This window comes from Equus przewalskii, chromosome 19 (genome assembly GCF_037783145.1).
Source record: "Equus przewalskii isolate Varuska chromosome 19, EquPr2, whole genome shotgun sequence".
Lineage (NCBI taxonomy): Eukaryota > Metazoa > Chordata > Mammalia > Perissodactyla > Equidae > Equus > Equus przewalskii.
Window position 1 is genome coordinate 57,377,430 of NC_091849.1, and position 24,566 is coordinate 57,401,995.

At 36.1% G+C, this 24,566-nt stretch overlaps 1 protein-coding gene across 1 annotated transcript in view; it reads right to left on the bottom strand.

Moving 5' to 3' along the window:
* The window catches only part of LOC103546271 (protein eyes shut homolog), a 1,017,652-nt gene that overhangs the window by 367,346 nt on the left and 625,740 nt on the right, over positions 1-24,566 (bottom strand). The window contains exon 20 of the mRNA XM_070583910.1: positions 23,997-24,229. Coding sequence (XP_070440011.1) covers positions 23,997-24,229 — 233 coding nt within the window. The remainder of the gene's footprint in view (positions 1-23,996; positions 24,230-24,566) is intronic.

The following is a 24,566-nucleotide window of genomic DNA, read 5'->3' on the forward strand; positions in this document are numbered from 1 at the left end:
GAAAAGTGTTTTTCATTTTTCTGTATGTTTTATTATGAAAATTTTCAAACTAGAGAAGAGAGGAAGTTTAATGCCTATATTAATACCATCTAGATTCTATTATCATTTTACCAAATATGTTTTATTACACACTTATCCATTCCTCTGTCAGTCCATCAGTTCATTTTTGACACATCCCAAAGTTGGGGCTGTCAGTACACTATACCCCTCCATGCTGTAGCATGCATCACATTAGAGGTCAATACTTGCTTGCAGATCTTTTCTTTCTTTTGAGGTAAGAATCAGAGAGAATGAAATACTACTCAAATCTTAGAGGTACCATTAGAAGAATTATGACAAATGCATAACCCTATGAGACATAGAATATTATCCCCAAAACTTTGCTTACTCTCATTCACAATGAATCCTTTCCCCCAGGCCCTCCAGGAGAAATTACTGTTTTGACTTTTTTCCACCATAGATTAGTTTTACCTGTTGTTGAACTTCATATAAATGGCAACATACAGTACGTGCATGCTATTTTGTAAGGCCTTTTTCTCTCAGCACGTGTTTGAGAATCATCCATGTTTTTTACTGTGTCAGTAGTTCACTGCTTTTTATTCCAGAGTAATATTTCATTATATGTGCCCCCTTGCCTTTGATGGACACCTGGGTTGTTTCCATTATTTTTCTATCATGAATAAAACTACTATGATATTTTGTAAAAGACTTTTTGGAAACACGCATTTTTATTTCTCTTGGTAAATTCCCAAGAAGGAAATTTACATCACGGGATAAGTCTATGCTTGCCTCTATAATAAACTGCCAGATCTTCTTCCAAAGTGATAGTAAGTGCTTTTGTTTCTAAAATAAAATGAAATACTCAACATTGGTTTGAAGCAATAACTTTCAATATCAATAACATGAAACTTTAGTAGGAATAGTTAACACACTAATACATATGTTTCCATAGGAGATGCATAAATTGCTCTCTATCTTTGTCTCTTTTGATTATATATTATAGATTATTTGTGTACTTAAATCAAATATTTAATGACAGATGTTTTAGCTTCAAATGATTCATTTTTGTGTATAGTCAAATGTGAATTAATTTTTAACTTAGAAAGAGAATAACATTGGAATTCTTACAATTTATGTTGGATATTGATGGATTTTAAGAAAAATTGATAGTAATAATCATCGGCATCATAGCTTCAATTTGGGATTTATAGGATAAAGAACTGAATATAAACTTTTCTCTTTTCCCCCAAAGCATTCGTTCATTCATTCACAAATTTACTCATCCATTAAATAATTTATGGTGTGCTTGCTATATGTCAGGTATTGTTTTAGATCTTGAACAAGGCAAAGACATTTACAGTAGTTTTAATTGTTTCATCTTATCACTCCGTAGTTTTAACATGCACTCTTTTGTATTTTTACTGCCCCTCCCTGGCCTTTTCCATCTCTTATTAACTGTAGTTATAATGTTTTCAACCTTCCGGCTTTCAGAAAAACCTGGTCAAAGTCAGCAGTTTTGACATAATCCTGGAAAAGCCAGGCGTGCATGAGCTACACTGCCCTCCAGTGAGTCAAGTGGATGCTGGGCTTTGGGCGCCTGAATAATTCTCCAGAGACTGGAACTTTCCCTGGCCAACAGGCTGGTTTGCCAACACCCAGATGCCCCTGCACACTCATGCATCCTTCTGTCACTCCAGCTGGTGACTGCGGTCCTGCCTCAAGGGCCTTGATTCTCAGATTTACAGTGATGTTCTCCACCTGACAAAGAACATTACCATTGCCAGGGAACAAAAACTCAAAATGCTTTATTAATAATTTACCTTCTTGAAAGAAGCTAAAATTTATAAAAATAGGTTTATTTTATTTTTAACAAGTAGAGTTTATAGATTATAACTAGACACTAATATTTGGTGTAATTCTTCTTAAAATTTGTCTAATAGCACATAATAAGAGTAGTCACAACACATTTGATTTTTAACATGGTGTTCCAGAGTTATTTTTGTTAAGAATGTCTGTGGATCTCATTGGTTTTCCTAAAGGCCTCTCTGAAGACATTGTTCTTCAAATAATTTTTGCTTAAAGCACATCTCCTGTCATAAAACTTATTTTTTATTATCTAATTCTAATGGATTGTTGTATGGTTGAAATCTGCCAGATATCACTGGACAGTGACTTCTAATGTAATAACTGACCTTATGGAATTCTGGGACTTGTGTCGTATTTGCAACTTCACTTCAAAATCAATTTTCTTGTCATTAATTTTAGGTTATACATCTGAAAATCAGAGGGAAAGATCATAATGTCCAAAGACGCAATCCCGATTGGCCATCATAGCCTTGTGCTCAGCAAGAAAGAAAGAGTGTGCAATCCTGTTAACTAGTAATACTTTTATACCATGACAAACTTAACTGTCTTATGCTATACCGAATGTGGGAACTCAGATTACAGAGCGCTTAAATAATGAATGTTTAAATAAGGAAGTATCTGTTGATATGCTTTACGATTAAATATAATTAATGCCACTGATGGTGGCTGGTTAGAATAGGGAGAATTTACAGACCAGCAACTTAATCAATCATCTCCATCAACTATTTGAAGGAGATGGTATGGAGTTTGGAAGATGTGAGAAGGTAAAGGAAAGAAAATGGACTATTTCTAGAAAACAGGCAGAATTCATCAAAGTTTTTTTCAGATGTCAGATTTATGACAAATTTCAAATATCGTTTGTAAAGCTGATGAAAGCTTGTGGAGATCTGGAGATATTTCTGTCATTCTGATATAAAAACATGAGCCATGGAGCATCGTGGGATAAAGCCCAGTCATTAAAACACTTTCTCATCGACCAGCTCACGTTATCTGAAAGATGTTAGTTTCTTCTCAGCATTTTTGTTCATATGTTCCACACAGTCAAATCTCTGTGAGAATCTTCTGTCCTTCTTGTGTGTGAGGTTTTTCTGTTTGGTTTTATTTTATTTTACTTTTTTTCCAGTTGTTTTATTGAGGTCATAATGGTTTATAACATGGTGTAATTTCAGGTGTACATTATTATTTATCAGTTTCTGTGTAGACTGCATCATGTTCACCACCAATAGTGTAATTTTTATCAGTCACCATGTATGTGCCCCTTTATCCCTTATGCCCACCCCTAACCCCCTCCCGCTCTGGTTACCATTAATCTGTTCTCTTTGTTTATGTGTTGTTTACCTTCCAGTGTGTGAGTTTTATGCAGTCAGCATTTATAGTAGGAAACTTTTCTGTCTTATTTCTTCCACTATTGGTTATATCATTATGTAGCCTTTTAAAACCATTTATGTATTTTGGATTATCTTAAAGCCATTTGTGGAGTATTAGATACGTATTTTATTACATTATTACATAGCTAAAAGAGCACATTATACTTTAGAGGTAGTAAATATTAGTACGTGAAATCAAACTCTCTCTAGACTCTCTTCTCTTATTCATTAAAACATCAGACTTTCCCTGGTTCTTCTCTGGGAGAGTTAGCCACAGAAAAGGAGCAACAGAGATGGCATATTATAGTAATTTTAAATAACTATTCAAATGAAATTTTGAATTTCAGATAATGGGATAATTTTAAGGCCACAATTACAAAAAATGGTGTAAAATATAAACATAAAAGAAAAGAAATCTAAAAGCAGTGATTGTGATGTGTGATAGCACTTTGGGTTACATTTGTATTTACATTTAGTTTCTCTCAATGAGGTATTTTAATATGATTTAGTGAACATTTGAATGTAATGCTATTGTTAATTTAATTGAAATGTTCTAACTGTGACCATCATTATGGGAAAAAAAGGGAAAGGAAGTAGGAGTAAATGTGCAAAAATTACATCACCATCAGAGAAGGTCTATCTTCTGAGGTGCACTGTGCACTGTAATGGCTCATAGGAAGCATTCAGTAAACATTTTGAATAGACAAAAGCACCGCCATATTGATTAATACACACTAATGTCCTCTTACAAGGAAGTGGCTGGTCCACTTCATCTTCTTCTACTATCTTATTGCTCCTTCATTGTGCTACTCTATTTCCTGTTGACTTTCAGCTGAGGGAACACTTTTACTATCTAAAATTAACAAACTAATAAATAATGCAAATACCAAGAAAATAAAATTCTGCTTAACAACTACCATATCCATTTTCACTTTAAAAGCCACTCTTTAAGGTCATATTTCTTAAAATTTTTAAATTATAATGATATTGACAGATTGGAGGTTTAAGAGCAATTCTATCAGTCTATAAATATATACTTATTTCTAGTAATACATATGCTATATAAATAATGCAAGGTTTATATTTCAAATAGAGATTAATAAATGTGATATTATAGTGGTCATTTCTTGAAATTCTCTTTCCTTCTCTTTCATTCTTCAAATTAATCCCCTTCACTCCTATGGATCCTGAGAATTGATTAAGCTGAAATATTTGTCATAGTTGTGTCTAACCATGAACTTGATTCTTCATATCAATACTGTATACACAATTCTCAATTCTTCAGATAACGTATATTCATGTTTGCAATAAATGACCATGCAATCTTAAATGTCATTCATGCTTTACCTCCATTTAATTTTCTGCTGGCAGGTTTTCTATCCTATTATCAGTTCTGTTCTTTCTTCCATACTTCTTCAGGATCTCACTTCTCCAATATTACACTTTTTTATATCAAAATCTTTCTTCTCATTAGCTCCTTCCTTTCTGCTTTTAAGAGCTGCAGCTCTTGTTCCTAAAATAGAAAAATCTTTTCCAGGTCCTCCTCCTGCCTTCAGCTCCTGCCCTAGTTCTTTCCTTTCTGCTTAACCACTGTCTCACCTTCTTTTCAATTCATCTCCTCAAATTCTAGCTGTGGCTCTGTTTTTAATGCCAAATCCAATGTTCTTTTTTAAACCCTTATTTTCCTTGATCTTTGTGTTTTACACAATTGAAATGTGTTGAGTCTTGGATCTCTCTCCTCCTTTGACTTCCTTATTCTAATTTACTTCTGTCCATTTGATAACTCAATCTTCTGTGTCTTTGATCACCTTTCCCTAACGTACTTCTATATTTTGGTGTTCCCATTGTGTATATTGCAACTCATTTTGTACGTATTCTAAATTTCAAGCTGATTAGCACTACTATCATTTATTTGTATTTATTTATCTTTTCATATAAGCTAATTTATTTTAAAAAGGTAGCTTTATATTACTATGGTAAACAGATACATTAGCATTTTCAAAATTGGTTGAAAACTGTATTAGTTTGCTAGGGCTGCCATACAATACCAAAGACTGAGTAGCTTAGACAACGGAAATTTATTTTCTCACAGTTTTGGAGGCTGGAAGTCCAATATTAAGGTGTCAGTAGATTTGGTGTCTTCTGAGGGCTCTCTCGTTAACTTGCAGGTGGCCACCTTCTCACTGTGACCTCAAGCAGTCTCTGTGTTTGCCCACCCACCGTGCCTCCTTTTGTGTCTAAACTTCCCCTCTTTTCGATGACACCAGTCAGATAGGATTAGGCTCCACCGTATCAGCCTCATTTTAACTTAATCATCTCTTTCTCATTTAGAAATTGTTTTCAGTTTTAGTAAGGTATGATTGACAAATAAAAATGGTATTTATTTAAGGTGTACAATGTGATGTTTCGATATTTGTGTACATTGTGAAATGATTACCACAGTCAAACTAATTAACATATCCATCACTTCACATAGTTACTACATTTTTTTGTGATGAGAACACTTGATATCTGTTCTCTTAGCAAATTTCAAGTTTACAATACATGATTATTAACTGTAGTCACCATACTGCACAAAGAAGATATACGAATGGCTGACAGGGATATGAAAAGATGCTCAACATCATTAATCATCAGGGAAACACAAACCAAAACCATAATGAGATAAAACTTCAAGGCTGTCAGCAAAAAGACAAGAGATAACAAGTGTTGGTGAGGAAGTGGAGAAAAGGGGGCCCTTGCGCCCTGTTGGGGATGTGACTTGTTACAGCCATTATTGCAAAGAGTATGATGGCTCCTCAAAAAGTTACAAATAGAATTACCATATGACCCAGCAATCCCACTTCCAGGTATATATTCAAAGGAAATAAAATTATGATCTCAAAGAGATATCTTCCCTCCCATGTTCATTGCAGCATTATTCACAGTAGCCGAGATACAGAAACAACCTGAGTTTCTGTTAACAGATGGATGGATAAAGAAAATATGATACACATGCACACACACACATACACACACATGTACACAACACACTGGGAGTTGGGGATTCAACACATGAATTTTGAGTGGAGACAATTCAATCCATAACAGTAACTATAAAAATGATTACAACGATTAAAATCTAGATTGATATTTTATCTTCTCCCAAGGTTCTAAATCTGAGATCTGCACTTATTATTTATTTTTATTTTTTTTTGAGGAAGATTAGCTCTGAGCTAACATCTGCCATCAATCCTCCTCTTTTTTGCTGAGGAAGATTGGCCCTGACCTAACATCCGTGCCCATCTTCCTTTACTTCGTATGTAGAATGCCTGCCACAGCATGGCTTGATAAGTGGTGCGTAGGATCTGAACCAGCAAACCATGGGCTTCTGAAGCAGAGGGCACAAACTTAACTGCTACACCACCGAGCCGGCCCCTGCACTTATTAGTTTTGAAAAAACAATGGCAAATGTAGACATTTTAAAGATATAGCAGCACCAAATTGAGACTTTAGTTAATGTGAAGGATCAAAAGACAATCGATAGGAGAATGGTTTTCTTCTTGGGTAATAAAATGTCACATCATGTCAGTTCAAGCAGCACCTAAAAGCATTTCCCACCCCACCAACAGAAGACCACCCTCACTCTCAGTTTCCATTGGTCAGTTGGTCAATTTCATGAAGCCTATTTTTATTCCATGTGGAAGACGTCCACCCTCTCTTCTCTTTAGCTGAGGTCTTGCTAAACTTATCTAATTTAATTTAGATATGTGCATATATATTTATAACCTTTTTAAATTTATAATTCATATAATATAAAATAGACATAATATTGTTTAATCCTCGCCAAAATAATACAGCCCAAGAAAAATTAAAAATTATTGAGTTAAATGGCCTCTGTGCATTTTCAAATAATCTCATCTAAAGAGAAAATCTGGAAGTACATAATTACACAAGCAGGACTATACAAATAATTTACTGATAAGCTCAGATTTGTAAAAGTCATGAATAAAAGATGTATGACAAGATATATAATCAAGAATCATTAGAAAAAAAATAGTACGAACACTGAAAAATAATTTCCAGAAGGCAAAATTTCAAAATAAATGTGACAAAAATGCTAATATTTTAAATGATTAGAATTTACATTTGTTTTATGGATATGTTAAAAATACACATGTATATGTGCATATTAACACACACACATATATAATTAGTGCTATCTAACTCTCTATCCTTAGGATTGGATAGATCAATGCTTAATGTCGTACTAGGAGATCACTTGGGAAACATGATATTTGTTTTGATTCTAATTCTTCTTCAGGGAGAACAGTTTTAAAATTGGAAAGAGTAGCTAAGGTGCCGTAAATAGAAAATTTGAGTTCAATCTGATAGTGTAGCAAGAGCTACTCATCAGTTTAAAGCAGTTTAAACTTGTAGGCTCAGACAAGGAGGAAAACACCAACGCGAAGATCAACACTAGCAATAATAATGATACATCTTATAAAGGTTATTAAATATCGATTGATGCCTATGTTCATTGATCAAACATGGTCCCTGAACTTGACGTGTCTATGCAGCTCTCTTCCGCCTAAATCAGACTTTCTGGGATGATGTTGAAGAAAGGAAAAAGACTCACGTGAAGCAGAATATGTTCCCAAAATCAAAGGTGTTTAGGAAAACTGCTACTGAGAATGCTTAACGGAAGTTGGGAAGGTTGTGAAGTCAGCCTAAGGTGGGGATCTAAGTTTGAATGCAGATCTAAGAACTCAGAGGCTAAGAGATCAGAGGAAGGGCAAGTTAGCACAGACCAAATGGGGGTGGTGGAAAGAAGGGGATCCTAAGTAGACGACATTTTCTTTTTATTTTTACTTTCATAAACTCTTATATTGGTACTTAGGAGACACCTAATAAACATTTCCAAAAAGAATGAATGATGAATGCTTATTTCATGTTTGGGAAAGGTATTAATAGTTTATCTGAAGTTACCCATCTGGACTAGAAACCAGTACTTTTTCAACCACCTTAAGAGATTTTTTCAAGTCTGTTCAGAACTAGTCAGTTTAACTCCCATATTTTTGTGAAGAAAGTAAGAGAGCACAGAGGACTGGAGATAAGAAATCCTTGCACCATAAGGGAGAATGTATGCATTTCAGATATGTGGATGAGATTGATTTTCAGATGTGAACAAACATGTTCAGCTGGATGATTTGTGAGAATATAGAAACTCGGAGCCAGCACTTTCCTTAACAACAACTTATGCTGATCTAAGGTTGCAAAGCAGATCAAGGGAAGCTATACAAATGCCAATTCCTGATTTGAGCAAAGCATTTGAGGGTCCTGTGTAAGACCAGAGGTGAGGACCTGAACCAGCAGTTGGCAAAGGATGGCTCTGGACCAAATCCAGGCCACAGCTTGCTTCTGTTCAACTTGTGAGTGATTTTTTGAGTGTATGACTGTTTTTTACATCTTTAAAGAGTCGTTAAAAAAAACAGGAAGAAAAATACATGAAAGAAACCCTATGTAGCCCACTAAGCCTAAAATATTTACTATCTGGCCCTTTATAGAAAAAGTTTGCTGACCCCTGACCCAAACCATTTCTAAAGTTCCTTCCAGCTCTAATAAGCTGACTTTTTTCTTTCTTTCTTTCTTTTTTTCCTGCTGAGGAAGATTAGCCCTGAGCTAACATCTGTGCTAATCCTCCTCCCCTTTATATTCAGGTTCCTGCCACAGTATGGATGACGAGTGGTGTAGGTCCTCATGCCCAGCATCCAAACCCATGTACCTGGCTGGGCTGCTGAAGTGGAATATCCTGAACTTAACTACTTAACTACTACACCACAGGGCTGGCCCTTCTACTAAGCTAATTTTTAAGGCATAATCTCCTGGAAATGATTGTAGTGTTGATTTATGAAATAAAATGCAAAACATCCATTTAAATTTGAATTGCAGATAAATAACAGATTATTTTGTAGATTAGCATGCCCCATGCAATATTTGGTACATACCTATACTAAAACATTATTATTTTTCTGAAATTTAAACTTCACTGGGAATCTTGTTTTATCTGGCAATGCTGATTGCATATATATGTGAATGCTCTGGCAATATTTTGTATTTACAGCTGGTTGAAGAATTTAACCAAAGGGCATTGATAGACTAAACTTAGGTCCAGAGAGAGTGTTCACTGAAAGGTCACAGGCTTTGTCTCGGGCCCATTTAATCTATGCTTATACCAAAGCACCGGATCAAGACGCGCTTATGCTTATACAAACCACATGAGAAGGGGCATAAATCTTTACAGACAGCAAAGGATCATTTTAAACTTCAGATGGTCTAATTAGTGTAATAATCGACAGTGACAGACAAGCAAAGACTATAGAGAGAAGGCCTTAACAATCAATGAGATACATCTTGGCCTGGAGGATGTTATTTTCTTCCCTAAACTGAGGGTGACTTGTGTTATCTACCCCATTACAACTAAGTAAAGAATCATTTCTTTATGTGGAATGTGTTTTGCTGAGTGTGTTTGCATTAGAGTCCCTTCTAAAGTTTGAAAATGTCACATAATTTTGGAAGAATAAATAAGAGCAGAACAAGCGAGGTCATAATAAGCTCAACTGAGAGAGTTTCTACTTTAAAGACAGATGGAAATATGCTCACTTTCAAAACTCACTTTCCAAGTGAATAGCAATATGGAGCAAGATGGATCAGAATAGGAAACGGATGTGTTTGATATGTGCAAGACCAAATAAGTCTTAGGTTTGTAAATTAATATAAATGATTATATTTACTGAATGTGACGAAAACCTGTATATGAATAGTGACTGGAATTTGCATGAGGGTCGCCATTATCACCAAAGTTCCTGGCTTTGAGTTAAAAGGCAGAAATATAATACTCTAATCCAGAGACTGATGAAGCATCAATGTGGAATGTCAATACCTTAAAATACATAAATAGTGAAACCTTAAAGGGCATTTTAAAAGACAGAATTTCAAATGATCTAAATGTAAATAAACCTGATATATGTGGATTCCTTTTTTTTAAATAATACAAATGGGTTTGAAATAAACAGAACGTTGTTCTACAACAGGGAACAATGCTATACAGATATGCTTTGGGCTTTCAAACACATGTTCAAACATCTGAACAATGGTATGGTTGATTTCACAAACTCTAATTGTGTCGAGAGTCACACATTCATCATTTTTAGCAATTCTCCATGTTGGCTATTTTCAAGTGATTACACAGTAATCCTTTTGGATATTCATATATAATACCTTTTTATCACCTTTGCAAAAAGTGAACTTTAAATCAATTTAACATGAAAATGTGCATAGTTCTCAAGTTTCTAGCTAGAAAAGAAACAGAAAAAATACAAACTCAATGCATAAGAAAGCTCACTTTGATTTTTTGCCTTCTTTTCCTTTTGTTTTCATTCTTTGCATTTCCCCAAACATTAACTGTGTACAGGTTCTTTCCAGAGCACAGTTTTGGCACTGTACATGCTAATTTGAATATGAGAACTAATTTTAAGTGGTTCTTTTGCATTTTTTTGCTGAGAAAATGTCAGATGTGCTGCACATGGAAATTCACAGCAGAGAGGGCTGTTTGATGCCTTCTTAAACCAGGTGTTAGAAATTTGTGAAAAAGCAAAAATATTGTTACTAAAAAGCTCAAACTGTAGAAAACTTCCATAGTTGTTTTATGGTGTCATAAAATGCATCTAGTTATAGTCACCATTTTCCATCCTTTTTTTACAGCAGTAGAGAGAAGTATGACTACACAACTCTGCATGAAATTGCACATTCCAAAGGATATACTTCCACATATTCCAGAGTATGGATAGGGTAAATACATACTACTATTCACAGAAGTTAAAGATGTGGTTAAGTAAATATGTTAAAATGTCATAGAACACTCAAACATTGTGGATAGCTAGATGCACGACAGCAGAGCTGAAGCAATTTTCGGACCTCCTCTGTTCCTCTCTGTGCGGAGAGAGCTCTTGGGAGAACGTGACATGTGTCCCTGGCATTGGGAGGTATGGAATGGACACTGGGGCCTGACTGTTGCTGGGAGAATCCAGAAGGCCTCCAGGGGGCTGGAGCATCCTGCAAAGTTGATGAGGAGAAGGAGGATTCACCCATGAGTTTATTTGCACTTCTGCTAGTTGGTAGAAGCCTTTCTGAGATCCAACTGATGATAAGGAAGGTAACCATGCGCAAGCCATCTGGGGAGAACCTTGTCCAAGCAGATGTCCACTGCATCAGGTGCACCAGCCAAAAAGGGTGGAAATGTATTCCCTGACAGTTGCCAGAGGGAATTTGCAAGAGATCAGCTGAGAGCACGGCAGGCAAATGTGTTGCAGGGAATCATCAACCAACTATGGATGCGCTGGAGACAGAATGCATTTGCTGCCATGCAGAATTACACCCAGTACCTGCTGAGGAATAAGATGCCCGATGCTTTTTCTGATTCCTTCTACCCTCATCTGACCCTGCAGACTCTAGTGTTAGGGAGCAGGTGGCTCAAGAGGAGGGACAGGAGGATGTGGATAGCTTCACCTCGGGTATGGGAGTGAAGTTTTAAATTGGATTAGACTTTTTAATACCTGCAAGTGATCTGAAAGCCATGAGAGATGTCCAAGTTGTCACAAAACAAGGGGAAGAGAAATCTGGTAGAAAATATCTTCAGTTGACGCTCGGAGATATTAAATTATTCTTGAGAATAACCTGTCAAGTCAGGTCATTTAATAAACTAAATGCATTGCTATGTCACTATAGATGCATTGTCTCAATTCTTATACCCTGCTTTTTAAGGGAGATGTTCAAACAGACATGTTTAGTGGTTAAAAGAACAATTTTTGGCATCAAACACACCTTGGTTTGAGTTCTGGCTTTGCTGATCACTGCACGACCCAGCAAATTACTGTTTCTGTGCCTCAGTTTCTCCATCAGTAGAATGGGGATATTAACAGTTGTAGCTCACCCATGTTGTGATGTATTACCAGCCTGCCATTGTGGGCAGCTGCTTTCTGATCTGCAGGGTGGCTCAGAGAGCTGCTCCTCCGGCAGCCAGGCTGGCACTTTTTTGTGCCAGATTTTTGGCAACAGTGATTGACCTAGGGGTAGTCACCTTAGCCACCCTTCTTTCCCCAGAGTCAATCCAAGAAAGACTCAGCCTCCGACGGGGGGAAGGACTCTACCACATTGGCTCACATGCACTTGTCAGCTAGGAGAAGGTGCGAAGAATGAAACTGCCATGCCTCTGACAGAGAAGGCACCCATTGTGCTTTTGTTCCTACTTCTAGTTCCTTTCTGGAAACACCTTCAAATTCCCTTTCTGGGGTTCTGTGAGGTGCTGCTCTTATATTTTCACCATAATTGTTTCTATCTTTGCTTACGTTGGATCAGATAGGAAGGATAGTTTTAAGAACATAGATCTAAATCCCAATTCCAGAATTTACTGGCTGAGTAACCATGGGCAAGTTACTTCAACTGTCTGCTTCCATTTTCCTCCTGTATTATGAGGATAGAATATTATTTACTTCAAAATAATACTTATTCATGAAGATTAAATGAGTCACTCCAGGCTAAGATTAGGAACAATACCTAAGACATATTAAGCATCCAATAAATGTTAGCTATTATTTATTGAGTTGATGTCTATAACTTGGAAACAAAAATAACTTTGACTACTAAAGTATTATCTGACTCACAGTTGCTATGCTGACTGAAAGAGAAAATGCATGAAAAGAGCTTAGTATGGTATGTACCAAATGTGAAATGGAAATTATTAGCTCTTATCATCTGTTGCTTTCTTATTTCTTAATTACTACACCTGATGTTAACCTAGAGAAACACCAAGATTATACAAAGCATCCATTCCTCATTTTTAATCCATATGCAACAAAGGAAACTGCAGGCAAATGGTGACACACATATGTGTGACGATTGGTTTCAATTTCTGTATCTTTCCACATCTAGTCATATTTATTCATATCCATAGCTATGATCTTGGAATAGAAAATAAAGAGATATCTACAGAGACACCTTAACAAAATAGATCAAAGCAATTGAAATCAATGTAGTATTTCAAGGACAGACAGTTTAAGGGATAAATTCTTTTGCTCAGGTGGTTCCCAATTTCATTAATAAAATTATATTTATGAGTAAAGGCATAAAGTTGCCTCTTAAATACAAGTTCTATTAATTTTCTCCTGTCACATCACATGTTAAAGAAAATACTTGCCTGAATATCAATTTCCAGAGACCATATGAGTCACTCTTTTTTTTTTTTTGATGTTTGCAGTAAGGAAATCATTCTCCCCCCTACCTCCACCCTGACATGGGAAGATTTGCTCTAAGCTAACACTTGCCAATCTTGCTCTTTTTTTCATCCTCCCCCCCACCCCCCCTCAAAGCCCCAGTACAGAGTTGTATACAGTTGTAAGTTCTTCTGATTCTTCTATGTGAGCCACCGCCACAGCATGGCTACTGACAGACAAGCGTGTGGTTCCAAGACTGGGAACTGCACCCAGGCACCAGAGTGGAGCACACCAAACTAACCACTAGGCTATCAGGCTGGCTCCACATAATTCACTCTTGATTAGCTCTGGCCATGTAGTCCTTTGTGTTGTCACCATACAATAACATTTCAGGGCAGGTACATTAGCCTTTGTTTTTACTGTTGGTCTATTCTCATATCATCCAAGTTTATATCCTTCAATTATTTGCACTAATCTTCTCTAGTTAACTAGGAAACAGATTTTTTTTTTCAAATTTTTACTATTTCTTTGTAAATGTTATAATATGAAAGTATCAGTGTAGTTTTTTACATTATTTAAAATGTTAAAATGACGAATAATGAGATAGAATTTAACTAAGCCTATTAATTTAATTATCTGGTAATATATTCTCCTATGGAAAAGCTTGATGTTTTCTTTGAAAGAGTATGGACTGTGGTAACTGAGAAAATAGCCTTTATATTTAGACTCTGACTATATAAAACTTTACTAAATTTCTTGAGACCAGGAACAATTGGCCCACTGCAAATTTGAATAAATAAATAAATGAAATCAGTGAAATTGTTTTTCTCTTCTTTAATTTGTTTCTGTCTCATCTTAGTCTAAGAAAATTATTAATACTTATAGTTTTCTCTTAGGAAGAATCTGGTAAAAAGTCATTCTTACATATTAATTTTCATGATAACACAATATTCTCTTTTTCTGGAACATTCTCTTCTCTGCTTTTGAAAAGACTGGCACCTTCTCATTTTTTAGTTTTGGATTAAATGGCATTTCTTCATAGTAGATTTGTAAATAGGTCTTTCTCTACTCCCACTGTACCCCACTCCGTTCTTCTTTATTATAGTGCTCTGTTTCCAAGTTTGTATATCAGTTTTGGATTATATATTTGACTATTTACTTCTTTATTGGCTTATGCTTCTTGTACATGACACAGGACAGGGAGTGTGTTCATCTTACTCATCAATGTATGACCAGGGTTTGAGGTAGTGCTTAGCATATAGTAAGTATGCAAAGAATTTATGGTAGAAATGTGGATGAATGACTCCATCTAACTTAGTTTATAAATGAATTAATATACTACTGTAAGAATGAGAGAGAATTTCTGGAGAAGATTCATGGTCCATTTTTGTGTGAAAGGCCTTGTCTAACACACAAGTGTACCATGTAGCTCTGACCTGCAGCAAAAGGTCAGGACTGTCCATAGATCTGGCAACTATCAGTGTATAGATTAAGGCTTCAGGATTCTATGGGTCATCTGATCTAACAACAGGCAGATCATATAAGTATAGATGGTTAAGAGAAGAGAGATCAAAATGAGTGCTCTAGACTTTGTTCTATAAATGAGTTTTTAAGGCTTACTATGTTAATGAATTGCATAATTCAGTCTTTTGACAGATTTTCTTTAACTTCAACTGCTTCCGTCTTCTCACATTCTACTCTAATCAAACCTTTAAGTAGAAAAGTCTCTTCATTTTCTCCCCATCTCAATTCTTTGTACCAGCAACACCATCACAACTGTAAGCCATTTTCCTTTAGTCAGATGGAACTGTGAGGTCCAAAACGGTATCTACCAGCCACATGTGGCTATTGAGCACTTGGAAAGTGACTAGTTCAAATTAAAATGTGCTCTAAGTGTAAAGTAACACACTAGATTTCAAAGACAGTACGAAAAAAAGAATTCGAAGTTTGTCAATAATATTTTTATATTGTTGAGATGATAACATTTTGGGTATACTAGGCTAACTAAAATACATTATTAATATTAATTTCTTCTGTCTGTTTTTCATTTTTTAACATGGCAACAAGAAAATATAAAAAATTGCATATGTGCCTTGCATTATATTATTGGACAGAGCTCCTATAGCACCATAAAAAATTAAGTATTTTGTGATCACTGCATACTAACTTTTTTCTAATTATTACTTCTGTTTAAACATTATCACCTTAATGTAATTACATAGAGGCAGCAGTATAAAGAATTCTAATCAACTTTTCTTCTTTTTATTTTCATAAGCAGATTTACATTAGGGAAGAAAATACTTTTAAACATGCCTGTCATTTAAAAGGACCATTAGTAAACTCATCAAATGTCAGGTTTATTTGTCCACAGTCTGCATTTATCTATCATATAAAGAAAGAGAGAGAGAGAAGCTGCTACAATTGAAGTCATTAGATACTGTCTTAATTTATCTAAGTTAATACAATTGTCGATCTCAAGTAAAGGCCAATGAATATGTTTTTCTTGCAGTTCAACTTGGAATCTACATTGAAGAACTTTGGAGGACACTCGCTGTGGCAGATCAAATGCTGGATTTGGAACATGGACATTGTATTCTAGTTCTAGATTTGCCGTTAACTAGTGGTTCCCGTGAGTCATTGTTCTTGAACTTTGTTTCAACCCCTGTAAAATGCTAGTTTCAACTAGTTTAATTTTAAAGTATTTTCCAATTGTAAATTATTTTGATAGCCCAAGAATGATCCTAAACATGCTTTAATAATATTTCATGTTTTAAACATCTGTGTGTGAGATAAATTTGTTAGAAACAAATCCGTTTGCATACAATGAAGTCGTGGTTCTTGAGGAATTTAGCAGTGAAGTGAGAAAGATGAGATGAATCATACTTTCAGTGTGCACATACACATACGCTTGTAAATGGTTAGCTAGCTGGTCACTAACCTCTTGTAGAATAAGCCCATATCATTTGCTTTATTATCCATGATGTTTGTGCCCTGATAACGTTTTACCACATATGATTCAGCTTTTCTGTGGACAGATGAGACAGAAGCCAGTGCAAGAATGGGGAGAAAAATGGATCTTTGGTGTGACTTGTCTCATATAATCACGTTTCATGTCATACTTTTTCTTCTTCACAAAATAATACATTAAAAGATACAAGCCTTATTCAGCCTCTAAGTTTTTGATAAAAAAATCTAAACTATATTCTGTTTAGGGAACACAAAGATCTGTTATATTTCCAGATTATTAGGAAACATTAGGGTTAAAAGAGTTTTCACCCTGTTTCCTAGCCCGTTGAAATTACGTTTCAATTTTCCTGCCCGCCTTACTCTCCTCCCCACTGTAATTCTTCCTAAATTCTTCTCTCAGATTCATCATTCTGAAGCAAGCTCTGATCATTAGGTCTTTTTCCCATTGAAAGCCATTGCTAATGAATTTAATATTTTTAATCTGCATTTAGGCCTCTCTGCAGTATGGGTCCCACACGAATTTCCAGCTTTAATTCTCAGCTGATCCTACATGTGCCCCACTTCCAAGCCAAACTAGACAACTCTCGTCCCCTTCATGTATTTGCTCATTCTACTTCCTTCAACTCATACTTTTAAGTACCATTTCAGACACCACTTTCTCCATGGAATAATTTTCTTAACTACCTAAATTAGATGTAAGAAGGGAACAATCTTTGTTTATGAAAACATTTTAATAAGCTCTTTGTGGTGTGTTTGCAGGAGGAATGGCAACAAAAAATTTCCCCAAACTAATCAGCAATATAAATGAATAAAACATCAGAAATATAAGGGGAAAACATAAAATACGAGAGTGATGAGAAGAGAGAAGGGAAATATCTGAAGACTTTTTAAGTAAAAAACTAGTGCTTGATTTTAAGCTGTGTGTACACACATGTGCATGTGTGCTGTGAAAGCTTTGTGTGAAGGACTACGTTTGTGCGGACTTTAAGAAGATGCCCATTGTTTGGGATCTTGGTAGATCATGTGGTCTGGTTAATATGCTAGAAGCCTAAAGTAAAAGATAACTCCTCTTGTCCCTCTACTTCCTCTCTGCTCAGGCAATGGATTAGCATATGGTTGAAGTTTTGCCAATTAGACAATTTCAAAGTATTTCTTGGGACCCTGAATCTTGAGCAAGTGACTTAGAACATGATAACGGTATGAGCCTCTCTTGAGTGATGGTGATGTCCCCACCTGTTCCTGGATGAGCAGCAGTCTGCTCCCTGTTGACTGGCCCTCCATAGCCTCCTTCCTAGTACCTTTTTCAAGCACTTCCCTCAATTCTATGAGCACCAGATATCCATTTAATAAACTTCCTTTTCTATTATGTGACCACATAAATCCCCTGAGGAATGACTAGAGGTCCTGTGGCAGGAAGAGTAAGCTCCCCACCCAAAGATGTCCACATCCTAATTCCTAGAGTCTATGCATTAAAGTTGAAGTTGGAATTAAAGTTGCTGATCCGTCAACATTGTGATACAGAGATGACCCTCAATTATCCAAGCAGGCTCTGTGTAAACACAAGGGTCCTTAAATATAGAAAAAGGAGGTGGAGGCATAGATTGAGTGACGTGATATAGAAAAGATTAGACCCACTGTTATTTGCTTTGAAAATGAATGAAGGGAGCCATGAGGCGAGGAATACAGACAGACTCTAGAAGCCAGATGGCAAGGAAACAGATTCTACCCGGGAAGCTCCAGGAAGGAACGCAGCCCTGCCCACACCTGGACTTTAGCTCGGTGAGCCTCGAGTCAGAATTCTGACCTGCAGAACTGTAAGATAATCAACTTATGCTGTTGAAGTCACTAAATTGTGTGATAAATCGTTAAGGAAGCAATATAAAACTAACACAGGTCCTAAGTAAAATAAACTGGGGAGGGGGTGATGCAGAGCTGAGATTACGGGCTTTAAAGAGGGAAATGGGAGATTCCAGCTGACCTTTGTGTTAAGCTCGTCTTCTCATCCTTGCATCCCCGACTCCACACCCCATGCTAACAGCTACTTGCAAACTTAAGGACAAAAATATGCTTTCTTCATCTTCATACTACCTCCAGTGACTAACTCCATGCCTTATTCATGCTAAGTATTCAACTCATGTTTATTTAACCGGGTGTGTTGAATTTTAGGGGAATAAAACAACGTTAGTCAAGGCAATAAACAAGACAAAATAAATATCTTTTTTTGATGTACAGAGGGGTATATATATTCCCTCCTCTTCCTAGATGGAAATTTCTGGAGTATTACCAATGCAAGCAGAGAGATGATGAACTAGTTTTACCTAATTTCAAGTGCCAGGCTAGGGGGAGCTGTCTTTTTCTGCCAACTGAACACAGTGCTCCCTGCTGGAGAAAGCAACAGCTGCTAGTGGAGAAGCAGGCAAGACCGGCGCCCTTCAGCCCGCCCCTTCCTCCAGAGCCGCAATGCTCCATCCTTGATGACAGGTAACCCTGTCCTCCTGCAGCCCCTGTCCTTGACTTCACTTTAACACCCATTTTCAATTTAACATCTTAACATTTTAGCGGTTGCCATTTACTAATAAATATGCAGCATTGCTCTCTGATTTGAAAGATAGATTTTCAGACACGGGTATCAGGTTTGAAAAGGCCAACACCCACTTCATGGCTCTTTTCTGATGCTGTAGACCATCAGTTCTTTGGAGAGGAGATAAATCATGGTGATAAGAAGCTGACTGATGCTCCATTTCCCTGCCTTCTTGGGTCTGGAATGTCTGACATTCAGCCACCTGATCTAAAGTTAATAAATAATTTCAGACTAATATGCCTTTAAAATATATTCCAGTTATGATAAAAACAAAGGCAGACATTAAAGCAGTCTTTTCTTTATATATATATAAATAACAAGTAAAACACCTAGTAAAACCTCTCAGTTTTATTTCTAGCTTTGCAATTTACTCAGTACAGTTGACCTTTAAGCATATATGGAATATACACAGACAGGATATCAAATAAAACAAAAGATTACTCTGTCTTAATGTATGGCATTTAAATATTCCTTTATTGCACTATTTATAAAACTGTTTTATAGAACACTAAAAAGTATGGGACCGTTTAAAAATGCTAATCCTATAATTAATAGTCAGAGGCACACGCTTTCTCCTAGCACAAGTCACTGATATTCTAAATCTGTCACTCTGAACTTTACAGTGGGAGACAGCCATCTGCCTGCATGCAGCATCTCAAACAAAGCAAGAATATGCGCTCTTATGTTTCCCCTGTTGAGATGCGGGATCATTATGATACAGTGGGCACCAGGGTTCAGCTAATGTGAATAAGATAGCATGTGTCAAAAAAAAACCCAACATGTTAAATTAAACTGATTCCATAAGTCAGTGTTATTAGGTGATTGGGTATGGATGATTTGATAAAGTAGAGCACATGATGTAATGCCAAGTAGACAGGAAATATGTGAGTGAGGGACCCATTACTAAGTCCCATAGTCCTGAAAATCCTTTCTCTGTGTTACTGAATCCAATGTTGTTTTTTTAAAGCCTATACTTAATTTACACCACCGTTTTGCTGTGAAAAGTCAAAGTTGTTAAAATAAAATACTTCAACATTCTCTCACAGGTTAAGAGTATTAATTGGAAGTAAAAAGGATCAAGACTGTGAAGAAAAGTCAATTTCCAACATATTTTTCTGTATAGATGCCTACGCGATTGTGTTTTTTTCTGTTCTTTCACCATCTCTGTCTAAATTTTTCTGAAATTCAAATCTTCTCAATCTACTTTCTATATTTTAGTTTTACTGAAATCATTATGGAAAGATACTACCATACAAATATCATTCTTTTAAGGGCACAATATGCTTTTCAGTTTAATTTTAAGTAGATCATGTTAATACCTTCTTCATTAAAAACTTAGTAGATCAACATTGACTTCTTTGGTTTTCTGATTTTCAAAACGTCATTTTTAAAAGAAAACTCTCTTTTTCTACTGAAATAAAGATACCTTTTATAAACAGATGAAAGAGTGAGAAAATTTAGAAATTCATGTCATGCCATCCCATCATGTTTAATTGGATTTTCTAACTAGTGCAACAAGAGAGTCTGTGGTTACATGTGAAGTCTGCGGTCAGCTGAGGCTGCTTCTAATCCCATCGCTGCCGTGTGCTAGCTGTGTGACCTGGAGCGAGGAATTTAACAACTCCGGGCCTTAGATTTCCCATTTGTAAATGGGGGTAATTTAGAGCATCTGCTTCAGCGGGGTTTTCCTGAGGGTCATGTGACACAAGATGCATGAAGCACTCAGCGCCCTGTCTGGAAATCAGAACTCTGAACAATGTTACGCACATTTCACTCCGGAGCAGAAGTTCATATATTTTGATGTTGAATGTACTCAATAAGGAATTCATTTAAGAAAGTGTTTTCATAGCAATCTATCTGTAAAATCTAAGCATTTTTACACTGAGAACAGTTCTAAGAAATTATATATTATATATAAGATATATTTTATATATATACACATATATACATACATACATATATATATACAGAGAGAGAGAGAGAGATGTAAGGATTGTTTATACAAAGCAAGATTTTTACCAGGTAGTTGAAACATTTTGAAATTGGTATACAACGCTATTTGCTGAACTGTACACTCAGAAATTGCGGCATCTGGCTAACCAGGATAATGCCATGACAAGTCTTGTCATGGTACCAGACTCCTGAATCATGGGCCTCAGGCGGTAGTCATCATCTGTCAATCTGGATTCTAAGATGCATACCAGTGTGAATTATATTTAGAGCATTAGACTGAAAACACAGTCTTGGCTTTCTTTATAACTGAAAGCAGAAAGGTACTCTATTCAAATTTAAGGAGTAAATGGTTGAAAATAAATATTTATAATTTTTACACTTAGAAATAATGTTCTCAACTCTAAAAATGCACATTGTACCACGTTCTAAGTATTATACTGGAATATCTCCAAAAAAAAGGAGGCAGGAACAACAAAATTACAGGTATACTATGAAATCTGACAATCTAAAAAGAGTTCTTCTTCATGAATTTTGTTTAGTGTATCACACACATCAGATATTACAGACTTGAAGTTTCTTTTAAACAAACAGTTCTCTAATTTGTAATAATTATTTCCTCACAGTTTCTGATTATTTTTCACTTAGAAATAAATGTTCTATAGTAGATTAATTAGTTTTAGCAACACCTTATCATCTAATTTATTAGTTTTTAAAATATTCTAAATGTGACAGCAAAAACAGTTAAAAATATAGAAGGTAGAAAGTGATTAACAATGTTGGGAAAAGATAAAATCCTCCCAACAACAAATACAAAGCAGAAATTCCCAATTCTTTTCTTGATATCTGTTTCCCACAGTCCGCCACCCAAAACACCAAATACAATTAAACCTCAGTCCAGCTTTGGGTTGAACTCAAGGAAACCTGGACTTCTCTTTTTCTGGAGAAAAGTATAAGTCACCACATCAAGTGTTACAGCTACTGAGTAAGGAGTTAAAGGAAAGAGAATTGAAGATTCAGTGGGAGAGAGAGGAATTATGGCTAGAGGTTCATTTGTATCCAATTTGTGTGACCGACCAGGAGATGGACTCAATAACTAAGGACTCCTCCTTTTACAACATGGATTTCACTGATGTCAGTCAATTTGGATTACAAAAACATTAAAATGTCAAAGTGTATTTTAAGAAAGTTAAGGAAGGTATTATTCTAAGGCTCTACCCAGCATGAAATTAAAGAAAGAAAAAACCCTCTCAGAGTTTTAACTGGTTAAATGTGGATCTACAAAAGCTTTACAATCCAAGTTATGCCCCCAGAACTCTACGCACAGAATGTAATACAAATGGTCTCAGATTGTAGCAGAAGGCAAGTCTCATGACATTTTTCAAACATGTAAAATATTCACTCAAAAGTCAAGCAACATTGATGTGTCTTCAAAAGCATTTTACAGCTAAAAAATAGACTTTAAGGACACATAATGTCTTACAATAAACATGAAAATAGACAGTGTTTCCTTTTCTGTGCTTTTTGCTATATTTACTTGCTTTCTTGGCTGAATATTAACACATGCATAGCAGTTGTGGGGGATCAGCATTTGTCACCCTAAGTGTGTCTCTTTGGCTTGATTATTTTTAAGAACAAAAGAACAAGGAAGAAACTTTGACCTTCCCCTTAACTGCCTAAAAGAATTGAAGAAAGAAGGCGTGTTCCAGGGAGGAGCTACCACCACAGGTAACTGCAGTATAATACCAACTAGATGTGGGAGACAGGGAGGAACCCAGCAAGGCTCGCTTGATCAAAGTCCTCCCCATGTCTTACTGTCTTTGCGAGGCATGGCAAATGTTTGTCCACCAAAGATTTTCTTTTCCACCTCCATATGAATTCCCTTCCTTCCCTTTGTAGTCCCAAACCACTACCCCTAACATCCTACTCTGTCTTTAGGTGAAGATGGTATTTAAGGTGGTGGCTTTGACTATTTTGGAAAGTTACTCAGTTTTCTGGGGTTTCTCCAATGAATACGTGTTATTAATACATTTGTTTGATTTTCTTCTGTTATGCTGTCTCATGTAGATTTCATTCTTAGACTAGTCAGAAGAACCTAGAGGGTAAAGGAATATTCTTCCTCACCTACATAGTCACACAAGATCATTTGGGAAGAAGAGTTAAATAACATCTATGTACCTTTGAATTTGCTTTTGGAGGTCCCGCATTTTGGTGTTAAAAAAAGAAGTTATTTAACACAATCTCGGATAAGCAATGAAATTCTCTTCCATCTGAACTATTATCCAATAGTAATCCCCATTCCCACCTCCCCAATTTAGAACCAGTGATTAATTTTACATAGAAAACAATGACATTTTTCAGCTATTGGTGTAGGGACGTGCAGTCTGCTGCATCATGACCTAATGCCTTTGTAATCTCCTCGGGGCGGTTCTGGCTTTAGTTGCCCATCACTGCCTTAGTTAACCGAGAGACTCTTAGGAGACCATTAGATGCTGACAATAGGGGAATTTCCTTTAGATTCATAAATAGCTCCATTAATGGTAAAATCATATTCTTAAGCGTCAAAAAATAATGTAATCTTTTTACACACCAAAATGATTTTCAATATGGGGATCTGCTTATGAAATATAAAAAATAATGATTTGATTAATAATTAAGCAACAAAAATAGTATTAATTAGAACCTAATTGTTTCTATGGTGACAAAGGATGGATGCACTATGATTTTAGAAGAAACTATGTAAACAACACTACATTTGAATTTTAACTCTTATTTTGTGTGGCAATTGAAATTATATTAAAAATATATTTTGAATCCTAATGAAAAAAAATCTTGGTTTGCTTCTACAATACTTAAGTAAAAGTGTTCTATCAGAACTCATTTTTAAGTAAAATTATACAGACGTTTCTTGTTTGTGCTAGTATCCATTAATGTGTTTACGGTAAGTTTCAATCCTCTTGCACCCTCTGGAGAAGTGCACAAAAGAAATACAGAAGGATGATGAAGATTGATTACCTTGTTCACAGAAACGGCCGGTGAAATGCAGTGGGCAGTCGCACTGGAAGGAGAATGCGCCACTCGAGAGGAAGACAGGATGGCAAGTGCCTCCGTTGTGGCACACCGCCCCCTGGCACATGGATGGCGCTGCAGGAGGGGCGCTGAGGGAAGTCCACGTGGAGGCAACTCCTTCTGTCACACCAGAAGGAGCAACAAAGGCAGATGCTGCAGTCAGCGGAGAATCCTGGGATCTATATTTATAAATGGATAGGAAACTACAGTATTAGTAAAAGTATTAGGACCTTAAATAGAAATAATAGAAACTTTGGTTTAAAATAAGAGAATAAAAACCACAGTCATTCAAGGTTTAACTCAGGGCAAACAATTATGTTTGTTTCATAATGGTGGGATTTATAAATGTTGAAAATGCCTGAGCCACAGAATGTGACCCCAGGTGAACCCCGGGGCTACAGTCAATCTACGTGGTTCTGAGAGGCTAAATTAATTTCCGCAAAGTAGTAAGAAATCTGGATGTACTGGCCTCCGTAAGCCTAAGAGTCAGTTCTCGTAGGTAAAAGCATCAGAGTT